Source organism: Megascapheus bottae, chromosome 17 (assembly GCF_031878675.1).
Source record: "Megascapheus bottae isolate mThoBot1 chromosome 17, mThoBot2.hap1, whole genome shotgun sequence".
NCBI lineage: Eukaryota > Metazoa > Chordata > Mammalia > Rodentia > Geomyidae > Megascapheus > Megascapheus bottae.
This window is the reverse complement of record NC_143525.1, coordinates 41,888,357-41,900,467: the sequence shown is the minus strand read 5'-3', so window position 1 is coordinate 41,900,467 and position 12,111 is coordinate 41,888,357. Positions and strand designations below refer to the sequence as shown.

The following is a 12,111-nucleotide window of genomic DNA, read 5'->3' as shown; positions in this document are numbered from 1 at the left end:
GCTAATGAGAGGCCCCCTATTTCTTGGCAGGGAAGCAACAGGTCGAGATGAGGAAACAGGCTCTTCCCAAAGCCCACCCTGCTGGCTATGGTTAAGGCAGCAGGGGAGCTCAGACCTCCTCTGTTCTCTAGGGGTCCTCTTATATCTCCTTCCCAGTACATCACCATACATCAGGCTGGTGTTTGTGTCTATTCCTTGGACCATACCTGTTACTCCGCAGTCACAAGCTTGGTGCTGTGCTATTGGCTAGAGACATAAGTACAGAAGGATATGACCCCTGCCATCTGCATAGGACATTCATGACCCTCTGTGTGTAAATCCATCAACATTAGCACTATGAGGTCTAGAGACCTGGGAGGGCCCTGAGTGACGAGAGAACAATGCTGTCAGCCCAAGGCCAAGGCCAAGGCCAGACTCTTTGAGAAGAGCCTGTGGTGAGGAGAGAAAAGGCTGTGAGTTTTTGCCTGAGGAGATGGTGTCAGGGGCCACCAGGTCTATGGTTGAGTTGACTGCCATCTCCTCCTTACCACTCCCCACCCCAAGGATTGATGCTCTGAGCTCAGGACCCCCTGCAAGTCAGAGGCGCTACCGGAATTGGAACCCACCACTTCTGGGCAAGCTTCCTGATGACTTTCTGCGTATCCTGCCCCAGCAGCTGGACAGCATACAGGTAACTTCCCCCACCCATGCCTGTCGGCCTGTCTACCAGCTCTTTGCCCACATGATTGGTTTGAGTCAGTTTTGCTTCCTGATTTTTAAGCCCTGGTTGAGCTATTTCTGTAGCTCTGGGTTTGTAGGAAAGGGGCACGGAACCCAAAGCCTTACTTCCTGTCTAGCCCTGGTGGTTTCCTGTTTGATCTAGGGAAAAATGATGGCTGGAGACTGGTTGAAGCCATCAGGAGAGAGGGGGCATGGGAAAACTGAGAACAGAGCCAAGATATTTGTTTTCCCTTCCTTGAGAAAGGGCCAGAGGCAGCCTCTCTCCAGACACTGGCTTGTCCCAAGATGCTCCGAGGTGTATGTATCTCTTGTGATGCAGGAAGAGATAGGAGTTTGGGAGTCTAGGTGCAGACTGTTGAGCACTTTACAAATCTCTTCAGAACTGTTGAGGCTGTAGATGAAAGAGGGAGGTGATCTGAGGTCAAGAGGAAAAAATAGATGTTAAACCTTTGCTGCTCCTGTAGCAGAGAAGGTTCTGACCTATTGTGGTGAATTTGGGCTGACAAGTGGGTTCCAATAGGTGATGTGGACCCTAAGGTGGGGCTGGAGGATCCTGGGGAAGGATACGTGTGTGTGTGTGTGTGTGTGTGTGTATGTCTGTGTGTGTGCGCGCGCACACACATGTGCACAGATGTTAATGCCCAGAGTGCCATCAAGGGTAGGCATTCAGCCAGGTGTGCTGGCGGTGGCTCACGCCTGTAATCCTAGCTACTCAGGAAGCTGAGTTCTGAGGATTGCAGTTCAAAGCCAGACTCTAACTCCAGTCAACCAGCCAAGAGCTAAGCAGCCAGGCCTCGAGTGAATTCAAGCTCCAGGATGGTCAACAAATGAGTAAGCAGTGGGCAGCATGCTTGCTTCCTCCTCAGGGTAACTCTGTGAGCGGAGAGGGAAGAGTGCCTTCTGTCCCCGCGCCCGTGGCTAATGACCAGGACAGCCGCTGGAAGCAGTACCTAGAGGACGAGAGGATTGCGCTTTTCCTGCAGAATGAGGAGTTCATGAAAGAACTCCAGCGCAACCGGGACTTCCTCCTTGCACTGGAGAGAGGTGGGTACTGAGTCGGCCCTGTGGCCACTGTGGCTGAAGAAGGAAGTGATGTGAGCTTTAGCCTAGGAGCTCAGGTTGTATTGGAGACCAAAGCACCAGGTCCTTTCTATCCTGCTGAATCATGGCCCTCACCAGGTTCTATCGGAGGACACCAGATTTCTGCCAACAGGATCAGAAACACCTTGGGACTCGGGGGGCGGGGGGATGATGTGCCTGCTGAGGCTTTATCCCTACCCCTATATAACTGCTCTAAGTTCAGCACTGGTCTTTGCCCGAGACCCTAGCTCCAGCCACCGGGCGGCAATAATGGTAACTGCCAGAGTGGAAGGCTCCCTGAGTGGAGGATGTTAGGGCAGAGGGTTGGGTGGGATACCTTGCTTTCCATTCTAGCTGCCTTTCTCCTTCAGGAGGAAGGGGGTTTAGGGTGAGCTATAGAGAGAGGGTGTTGGAGGTTATCTGGTGAAAGTCAGAGAGAGAGAGAGAGAGAGAGAGAGAGAGAGAGAGAGAGAGAGAGAGAGAGAGACTCTCAGGAGCCACAGACTGTACTTTGAGGATGCTGGGCTCCAGGGCAGGCCCCACTGCAACAAAGGTGCTGGTCTTCTTTCCTTAGATCAGGGAAGCTGAACTCTCTCTAGGAGCTTGTGTTTGCCATTGGAACATTCCAGAACGTTAGAACCAGGCAGTCATTCCTATTATCACTGGCTCTTCAAGAGTTGGTAGACTTTTGTGTGCTTGTAGATTGTGTGTGCATGTGTGCATTGGGTGAGATTCTAGGGGTTCAGCCTCTGGCCATCTGCAGCACACTTTCTGGGAGCCCTGGAGCTTACTTAACTTCCCTGACAGGAAGGAATGTGTTCCTTTTCCAGATCGCTTGAAGTATGAGTCCCAGAAATCCAAATCTAGCAGTGTGGCAGTCGGAAATGACTTTGGCTTTCCCTCTTCCATCCAAGGTAACTTCGCTTTCCCACCAGAGAACCCTGGAGGAAATGGGGAACTCACACCCCGATTTAACTTTGCACATACGGAGTTAGGGGCAGAGTAAAATAAGCATTGCCAGCAGGGACATTTCTAATTGCAGCGTCTTGGAATTCAGCGGGTTAACACAGCCTAGCTGAACTCCCCCTGTGCTTGGTGGGGGAGGGGTGGAGGATAAGATATGCACCCTACCATGTAATACCCCATGGTAGCAAATAGGGATTTGGTGAGCCTTGATCTCTACCCTGGAGGAGCTCACAATTTTGTATAAAGATACATTCATGCAATGGGAAAAGGCAAAGCAGCAAAGCCAGTAAGTCAGTTGCTATTTTAGCAAATTCATGGAGAGGAAGAGGGCAGGGCTAATCTGGGAAGGGTTCACTTGTTTATCTCTTAAGTCACTGAGAAATATCTACCGTGGACCAAGCCCTAGGTGTTGAAGCAAAAGGAATTCGAAGCATTGAGTCCAAGAGAGCCAGCCAGGCCCTTTGTCTCACAGGTCCAGGGGCTGGGCAGGAGTGCTGGTGGGATTCATGGATCAAGGTTGAGGTAGAGCTGGGAATGTAGGGGCAGAGGCCCTGCTTTCACAGAGTCCAGCATCTGGACTCTCTACCTGTGGGGGCCCAATGCCTCTTAGCCAGTCACCGCACTCACTCCAGCCACATCTTCAGAGACACTCAGCAACTTTGTCTATCAGGCAGTGAAGTAGGGCATGCAGGAGCAGATGGATGGAGAGCCCATTGATCCCGGCTTGGACCCAGCAAATCCCACAGAACTGATTCGTAAGCAACAGGCTGGGAGCTTAGTCTTTACCAGATGTGCATCTGGAGTTTCCACAGAGCCTCTTGTCCTTTATCCTGAATTAACCAGACACCAAGGCTGCTGAGATGGATCAGAATGACTCAAAGGGGACTTAGCAGGCAAGGTGACTTGGGATTAGCCAGGTTGCAGGGTGGGGAGTGATGGCTCTAGAAGGGCAGTGAGAAATGCAAGCAGTTCTGTGCTAAGGGAGTCCAGAGGCTCTCATGGCGGGCTGGATCTGACTCTTGCCATAGCCCCGTTCTTGCCATAGCTTTTTTCTGTCCCGACTAGTCAATGAGAAGGAATGAGGGGAGCCCTGGAAGGAAGAGGGGGATCTCCTTGGTATTTTTGGCTCCGTGTGCCTGCTTTGACTCATGCATATCTATCATGCTGCAGGGACAGCTGTGCCAGTGAATTAATTGGTTAACCTGCTCTGGGTGCAGGGGGAGCCAAATTTGTGGTGTCTGGCGACTTCGATGGTATAAATACTCAGGCCACCGCTCATTTCAAACAATTAAAATGACTTCGCAGGTTGTGATTTGGTATTCTCTGCCAGCCAGCTCTCCACTCCAGGCGGTCCCCATTTTCACATGCATTTCACATGCATGGCTTGCATGGAGGGAAAAGTATTTCTAGAACCCCCTCCAGCTGTGAAAGAAGCCCACCCTCTTTTTGTATGTCTGCATGTGCTGGTTCTGGGACTTGAACCCAGGGAGCTTCACTTCTTTTTCCCCTATAGTTAACTGGAGATAAAAGGCTCACTGACTTTTTTCTTGCCCTGGCTGGCTTCTAAACTGTGATCCTCAGATCTCGGCTTCCTGAATAGCTAGGATTACAGACGTGAGCCACCAAGCACCTTTCAAGAAGCCTTATTCTCTTGTTCAGATGTAAAGAAAGGCTGAGACAGCCACCATGGAGGGCAGAGTTTCCCCCTTCCCCTGCCCAGTCAGGGCAACTGCTTGCCTTCCCTTCATCACCATACCTGAGACCCAAAGGGCTCCATCCCTCAGCAGGTACCTCCTCTTTCCAGGAACCAGTGATCCCAACCCTGCTGTGTCTGAAGATGCCTTATTCAGGGACAAGTTGAAACATATGGGAAAATGTGAGTGTCCAATTTACGTCCCTTGCTCTTCTCGGGGCTAACAAGGCAGGCCCTGTGGCCTCATGGGAGGAAAGGAGTCTTCCCCCACCCCAAATTTTTAATGCCCTCTGACTCTTGGCAAACTGAAATGACATTTTAATCGCAGACTGGCTCCCTCAGCCTTACTGCCTCACTTCCCTGTAGACACAAATTAAGTTTAAATCCTCTTGAGCCAGCTGTCTACGGAAAAATAATGTGTGGGCATCCTTTTGTCTTGATACCAGTGGTCACATTGTCTGTGGCTTGAGGGCTCAGCAGGGCCTGGCTCCTTCTGGCCAGAGTCAGGGGAGGAGGGAGGGGGCCTCCAGTCCTGCCCATCTTGAAAGCCCCCTCCTATCCCCTTGTATCACCCCAACCCTCACCCCTAGCCTCACAGCCAGTGTGATTAAGGCTGCTACCCTTTGAGACTCCATTTCTGGGAAACGGGCGGATTAGTCATGGAAATCCCAGGAACAGCTCTGCCAGGGGAGGGGCAGGAAGAGGTTTGGTGGAAAGCAATCCAAGACGTGTGGCTGGCTGTCGCAGCTGGTAAAGGAATACCCGGATCTTGGGCTGCTGACAAGCCCGGGACCTGGCTTGTGGTGGCCTGTGCTGCCCCTGCAGGCCGACCTGGAATCGCAGCCTTGTTCCCCGAGGTTGGGAGGTGCTGCCCCTGTCTGTGATGGCTGTCACCTCCCTTGCCGCAGCTCCCACCCCAGGGGCCTGGAGCTGCCCTGGTCTCTGTCAGACCTGGAGGGAGGCCATCTGGTGCTCTAGCTGCCAAGAGAATGAAAGGTTCACAGGTCTCTCTGCTCCAGCCACCCGGAGGAAGCTGTTTGAATTGGCCCGCGCCTTCTCAGAGAAGACCAAAATGAGGAAGTCAAAGAGGAAACACTTGCCCAAGCACCCATCGTATCCTTCCGCCTGGCACTGGGTGTGGTCGTGGATGCCCCAGTGGGTCCACTGAGGCTGTGCCCCTAGCAAGAGGAAAGCAGCTCCGATGCCACTCAGTTCTCTGGGCCTAGCCTTCCAGCCCGCTCCCTCCCAGAGCACCTGGGTTCAGGCATGGGGAGTAGACAATGAAATTGTCCTTTCTATAATTTTTTTTCTTTTTCCAGTTTTGGATAAACTGTATCTTGGGAGAAAAATTGATCCTTCCAGTGCAGTCAGCAAACCTTTCCCTATTGTAAGCTCTTCTCCAGAGACCAGCCTTCTCACTCCCAGTTCCTTGTGAATGGTAACTTTGCACATGGATGTTCACACTACCCAGGCTTATCTAGCCAGTGCCTGATGTTAAAGGCTAAATGGGTAAAGAGAGACTATGCTTTTTTTTTTTTTTTTGGTTAGTCCTGGGACTTGAACTCAGGGCCTGGGCACTGTCCTTGGACAGTTTGCGCAAGGCTAGTGTTCTGCCACTTAAGCTACAGCACCATGTCTGCCTTTTTCTGAGTATGTGGTACCAGGGAATCCACCTTGGGCTTCGTGCATGCTAGGTGAGCATTCTACCACAAGGCTATGCTCCTGGGCCCGAGGGAGACTGTTTTTATCACTAGGTGTGGGAGGAAAGTGAGGAGGACAGGGCCTGGGTGCCAGCTGCTTCCAAAGAGCCTGGTGAGGACATTGTTGGGGTTGTTGGGGAATAGGAGATATAGTAGGAGTCTTGAGACCTTCCGGGGACGGGAGTTGGGGACAGTGGTGGGGCAGGCTGTGGGACAGGATGGACAGTGCTTGCCTGTTGTCTCTGGGACAGTTTTCCTGAATGGCCTGGCAGGCTGGGAGCTGCAGCGTCAACAGCCAACCTCCTGGATGACGTTGAGGGCCATGCTTGTGGTGAGGCAGGGAGGGGAATTTTTGAGCTCCAACTTACCTCCCCTCCCCCCAAGAGGAGCTCCTGAGTTTTATGTCAGGGAGGAGACACAACCATGGGGGATACACCAAGGGCTGGTGGGTTAAGAAATGTGGATCCCCGTTCACTTGGGGTACAGTGTCTCTGCCTTCCTGCAGCACCTAAAAGAGGGCCTAACCCTGTTCCGATCTCTACCTGTAACACTGAGTGCCAGCCACCATTCCTGGGCAGCGTTCCCTAGGGTTGTAATGGACAGACAGGCCTCCCACGTGGAGAACCACAAGCTGGGCAGGGCAGCTTCAGTCTGAAGACCCCAGGGGATTGCCATTTTCACTTGCTCCCTTCCAAAGGCCGTCAGGGCCAGAAGACTGCCTCAGACCAGGCCACACACATCTGAACCCTGATCTGCAAGCCATAGCTCTCTGGAAGGGCCACAGTGTGTCCAGAAACAAGGGCTCAAGATCTTGGAAGCCCAACATCTGTATCCCATAAACAGATGAGAGAATTGAGGTCCAAACAAGAAGGAAGAATTTGAACAAAGCCTCAGAGATCCATGATGGGAACCAAGCCACCATTAGGTGCTGCTGCCTTTCTTCCCAGACTCATGCATCCCCACCTGGGGATCAGCATGTACCCCAAAGGGGCCTAGTGAGTTGGAGATAGCTCTCTACCCTGTTTGAGACAGGTTTGAGTGAGGCAGCGAGGTTCTGCCAAGTGGAGAATGAGGCTGCCCACCTCTGCCTTTCAGATGAAGACTTCCGAGGAAGGCGGCAAGAGGTGTCCAAGGTGGAGGAGACCCTACAGGAAGGACAATAAGAGGTAAGGCCTGCACTACCCCTGTCCCTCCTTGTCTTCCCAGGGCTCCACAGGTGCTGATTCTCAATCTCTTTCCCCATAGTTGTGGCAGGGAGCATAGGGCTTCTGCATTGCATTTATTTTATTTGGTTATTTATTCAGTTGACAACAGATGATCACACCTGCCTATGACAGAGGCTGGAAGAAAACAAAATCAGCTTTTGAATTTGAGTAGTTTAGAGCCCCACTGAGAAAGCAATTCAGGACATGTGTGCGCATGCGCACGCGCACACACACACACACACACACACACACACACACACACACACACACACAGCATTGAGAGGACAATTTAAGAAACACCAAGGGGCCGGGAGTTTGGCCTTGTGGTAGAGTGCTTGCCTAGCATGCACCAAGACCCCAGCTTGATTCCTCAGTACCACGTACATAGAAAAAAGCCGGAAGTGGTGCTGAGGCTCAAGTGGTAGAGCTCTAGCCTTGAGAAAGTCCAAGGACAGTGCTCAGGCCCTGAGCTCAAGCCCAGGACTGGCAAAAAAAAAAAAACAAAAACAAAAAAAAAACAAGGACAGTGCTCAGGCTCTGAGTTCAAGCCCCAGGACCAGCAAAAAAAAAAAAAAAAGATAAAAGAAAAAAAAAAGAAAGAAAGAAAGGAACAACTGAGATGGCCATGAACACAGAACAGTGTCCAGTTCCCTGTTTACGCTGGATGGTCTGGCATCATCCACAGCAGACTTGGAAATGGCTACTCGCAAAGCAGATACTTCCGGCTGGAGCCTCAGGACTGGCTTACCTTCCCTCCTGTCTCCTGTGCACGACTGGGAAGGGGGGGAGTAATAGGGAGGACTGGCACTTCTTCCACGATCCAGACACCCCTGCCCCATCCAGAAACTGGACACCCTGCCCTCTCTCCGGCTACTCCCTTCTAGCCTGTCCCATTCTTCCCAGACTTCCTCCACTCACCCACCTGTGTCCCTGCTTCCCTCTTCTCTGCGATGCCCAGAGAAAACTTGACTCCCACGTGATGCTGCCACTGTCCCCAATCCCTCTTCCTTGCCACTGGTGCCCTGGGAAGATGTCCTCCCCAAGGCCACTCATCTCAGAGCCTGTTTCTCATTCCTGTCTTTCCAGATCCTTCCAGCTTTCTCCTCCATGGCTCTTCAAGTTTACTTCCTCCTCCTTTTCACTGTAAAAACTAGGAGTCTTTAGTGCTGCCTTTGCTACCCTCAAAAGACTGGCATCCTCATCCACTCTCTGCAAGCTGGCAGCATCTAGGAGGGAACTGACCCAAGGAGGTCACCTGCCAGCTCCAGGATTGCATCCTGTCCTGTTTTCTAGAACTCTCTTCCGCATCTGATGCCCCTGGTTCTTTCCTGAAAGCCCTTCCCTGGTTCCTATAACCCCAGGAGCCCTGTCCTTCCTCCTCCCTTCCCTCCCTGCCTTCCTTCTTCCCAGGCGTCTGTTGGTCCTTCCACTCTTCATTTTTCACCTTCTTCCAGCTTCTTCCTTCCTGCTCTGGCAACACTGTGGCCCCTCTTTCACAGCATCGGCAATACTTCTGAGCAGTTGGCTCCAAACCTCAAGTCCCCCACATGGGCTCCGTATCCCCAGCTGCCTTTATGATTGTCTTTCCAGTCCTGAATGTCAGCCCAGTGAAGCCGTCTCACTTCCCCAATTCCTTTCTGTTCCTCTTCCCTATTCCTTCACCACTACACTCATAGATTCATCACCCACTTGGAACCTGGATCCTTCCTATCTCTGTTCACCCCAAACACTAATTCAGTCCCACTTCAGCTCCCTCCAGCCCCCACTTTTTTTTTTTTGTCAGTGTTAGGGCTCAAACTCAGGACCTGGGCACTTAGCTATTTCTGAGTAAGGCTGATGCTCTACCATGTGAGCTACAAATCCACTCCTGGCTTCTGTGTGTGTGTGTGTGTGCGCGTGTGCGCGCGCGCGCCTGTGCACGCGCATGTGCGCGTGTGCACGCATGTTTAATTGGAGTTAAGAGTCTCGTGGCTTTCAGCCTCGATTCTTAGACCTCTGCCTCCTGAGTAGCTAGGGTTGCAGGCCAGGCACAAGCCTGTGGCACCCACATGATTGGGTCTTCTGAGCAAAGTTGTACAAATTCCTCAACCTGAGGTCTGGTCCCACCAAATCCTGGCTCCAGTTTATTTCTCTTCAGGCCCCCTGATGTGGCTCATCTGAGCTACCGGTGTCTCACAAAATGTCCCACCCGGGAGCCCTTTCCAAAAAGCCTCCTTTCCATCCCCTCCCTCCATCTATCTCCTGCCAGAGTTCCTGCAGGGTTCTATGGGAACAAGGAGTTACTATGCTGATCTAAAGCTCCTAGAAAAAGGGGGGGAGGGGCCCTTTGGAAGCTTCTGCCCTAAACCATCTCTCTCGAAACCAGTGATCAAGGAAGACCAAGAAGCTCTTTTGAAAGACTTTGCTTGTCCCTTCTTCCTCCCAGGTGCCAGTGGCTCCGCCTTGCCAGAGATGCTCTGACCCGGTGAGGGCTGCCAGACAGCAACACCGGCGCCCAGCTGAAGGGCCCAGCTGCAGCCGGACAGATGGTGCTTGCATACGAAGGCCCGGGGCTCTCGGGCCGCAGTCCAGCTTAGCCACTGCCATTTACTGCAGGACTCACAACTTCGGTGTTGCCATCCTGAGATTGGAGGAGGGACCTGGGGCCCCCAGAGGCAGTTACAGCCCCTTTTACAGCCAGGCTTTTCTGTGGGCAATGTACAGAAATGCAGGAACCACCCCTTCCCTTCTTTAAAGAAAAACAAAACAACAAAATGTCCCAGGAAGTGACAAAGATTGAAGTTTGGAGAAAGCAAAGGATGACACTACCAGAGGCTCTGGGGCCTGAAGGAGGAGCTCTGGTCCCCCTTTCTCCCTCTCCTGGCAGGCCCCAGCCTGATCTCCCCCATCCCTTCCTCCGGGCACCCCTCTCTTTCTTCCCAAGGTCTCCGGCACCACTGCCTTTTCCCTGGCCGCAGCCCTTGCTCTCGAGGGACAGCCCTGGGCACCACAGACAGGAATCTGCTGCCTGTCTTGTCTGATTCAGTAGGCCACTTGTTAGGGGCTGGCCCAGCCTGGCAGCCCCGCTTCACCGAGCCGGGGTGAGGAGCGCGTCCCTCCCCCCCCCCCCCCGCCCCTGCCCGCCCCTCCACCGGAGCCCGAGCGCTCTGTCTGGGTAAGGTCTTTAGTGTGGCCCAAGTCAAAAGCCGGCTCTGGATTCAGTGGGGCTCCCGGGGGCTCAGATTGGGTAGCTGGACTGGCCCGACTGTGTCCTAAGGGACTGGGGCAGCAGGAGACTCGGGGGTGACTCCGTGGAGAAGGGTCGCGGGGCGCCAGGCCTGGGTGGAGAAGTTGCCAGCCTGGCTGGGAGCGTCTCGGGTAGGCGCTGTCCCCCTGCGGCGAGCCAGGTGGCGATCCGGAGAGGAAAACTACGAACTCTTCCACGAACTCTACCGGCACCAACACTGCCAAGGGGCGGGACGGGGCGCCTCTCCCGCGGGGCCCGGACCTGGGAACGCGGCGGCCTTTCCCGAGAGCAGGCACGGAGCCCCCGCCGCGTGGGACTGGGGACCTGGGAAGGGGATCGCCCGTCCCCGCTGGAATTCGGGGGGTGGAACCGAGCTGCGCGGGGCGGCGCGTGCGGGGCGGGGGGTCGGGAGCGCAGCCGGCCGCCGCGGGGGGCTCTGCCCTCCGCCTGGGAGCCCCCGGGCCGCGAGCCGCCGCTCCAGCCGGGGTCAGAGGAGAGGACGGGCCCGCCCCGCGCCTGCGCCCGGGCGCGCGGGGCAGCCGCAGCTCCGCGTCGGTGCCCGTGTGTGGCTTTGTCCCCCCCGTGTGTGGGTTTTGTCTTGGCGCTGTTTCGTAGGAAGTCCTGTAATAAACACTCGGTGTTCTCTTGGTGCTCTGATGCGGCCCGCGGCGTGGGCTGGACTCTCCCCTCATTGCCCCTCTCGGTCGAGCCGGGGCGGGGGTGGGGTGGCCTAGGAGGTGGGCTGCGTCCGCGGGCCGCCGGCGTCGCCCCCTTCACCCCGGGCCCCGCCGCAGCCTCGCCCACCTGCTGGCTTCATCCAGTGCTCTGCCTGCCTGCGGCCTTCCGGCAGGGAGGAGGGAAAAGGAATAAAAACCCCTCCTGCGGGGAAGGCTCCGGACAGCACCTCCCTGGGTGATCGAAGCTTCTGGACGCAGGCTGCGGCCTGCGCGGGTCAGGTTTCAAAGGGACCGCGGCGCCCTCCCTTCCTAGCCCGGGCCCCGCTCCTCTGCCCGACCCCCGCTCCCCCGCCGGGTCACCCGGGAAGGACCGCGGCTGCCATCTTCAGACAGGGCCATTCTCAAGCTTCAAACCTTTCCTGGCGTGGAGCGGGGGTCTCACACACCTCGTCCCGGGCTGGAGCTCTCCAGGCCTCGCGCCCGCGTCCCCGGGAGGCTGTGTTCGCATGTTCGGGAGCAGCCGGTCCCTCGGGGTCCAGCCTTGCCCCCAGCAGGCGGGTTGGTCGGAGCAGAGGCCATGTTACCTACACAAATCAAAATTCTCCAACAACTCTAGCTCAGAAAGTTCCTCACGGATGGTCTGGACGAATGCCCGCAGCCCCGCTGCTAGGAAGGCCGGTTCCTACCCCGACTCAACCTCGTAAGTGAGAAACTGGGGGCGCAGCCAGCCATCTGTGATGCCCGTGCACACTAACATGTGGGAACCACAGCTGTAGGCCGGTCCTTAGCACTGGTTGCACAAAACCCGTGTGCGTGCATTCGCGAGCACATGCACGTGTACATG

The 12,111-nt window shown here is 54.8% G+C and overlaps 1 protein-coding gene across 3 annotated transcripts in view; it reads left to right on the top strand.

Annotated features, from left to right (window-relative positions):
- Window positions 1-11,247, top strand: part of Cuedc1 (CUE domain containing 1) — an 84,681-nt gene extending 73,434 nt beyond the window's left edge. For all 3 annotated transcript variants that reach the window (XM_090351090.1, XM_090351091.1, XM_090351092.1), the window contains exons 4-11: window positions 544-670; window positions 1,587-1,764; window positions 2,631-2,714; window positions 4,571-4,642; window positions 5,479-5,572; window positions 6,432-6,490; window positions 7,255-7,325; window positions 9,790-11,247. In XM_090351090.1, coding sequence (XP_090207216.1) covers window positions 544-670; window positions 1,587-1,764; window positions 2,631-2,714; window positions 4,571-4,642; window positions 5,479-5,572; window positions 6,432-6,490; window positions 7,255-7,322 — 682 coding nt within the window. In that variant the 3' untranslated portion in view covers window positions 7,323-7,325; window positions 9,790-11,247. The remainder of the gene's footprint in view (window positions 1-543; window positions 671-1,586; window positions 1,765-2,630; window positions 2,715-4,570; window positions 4,643-5,478; window positions 5,573-6,431; window positions 6,491-7,254; window positions 7,326-9,789) is intronic.
- The last annotated feature ends 864 nt before the right edge of the window (window positions 11,248-12,111 follow it).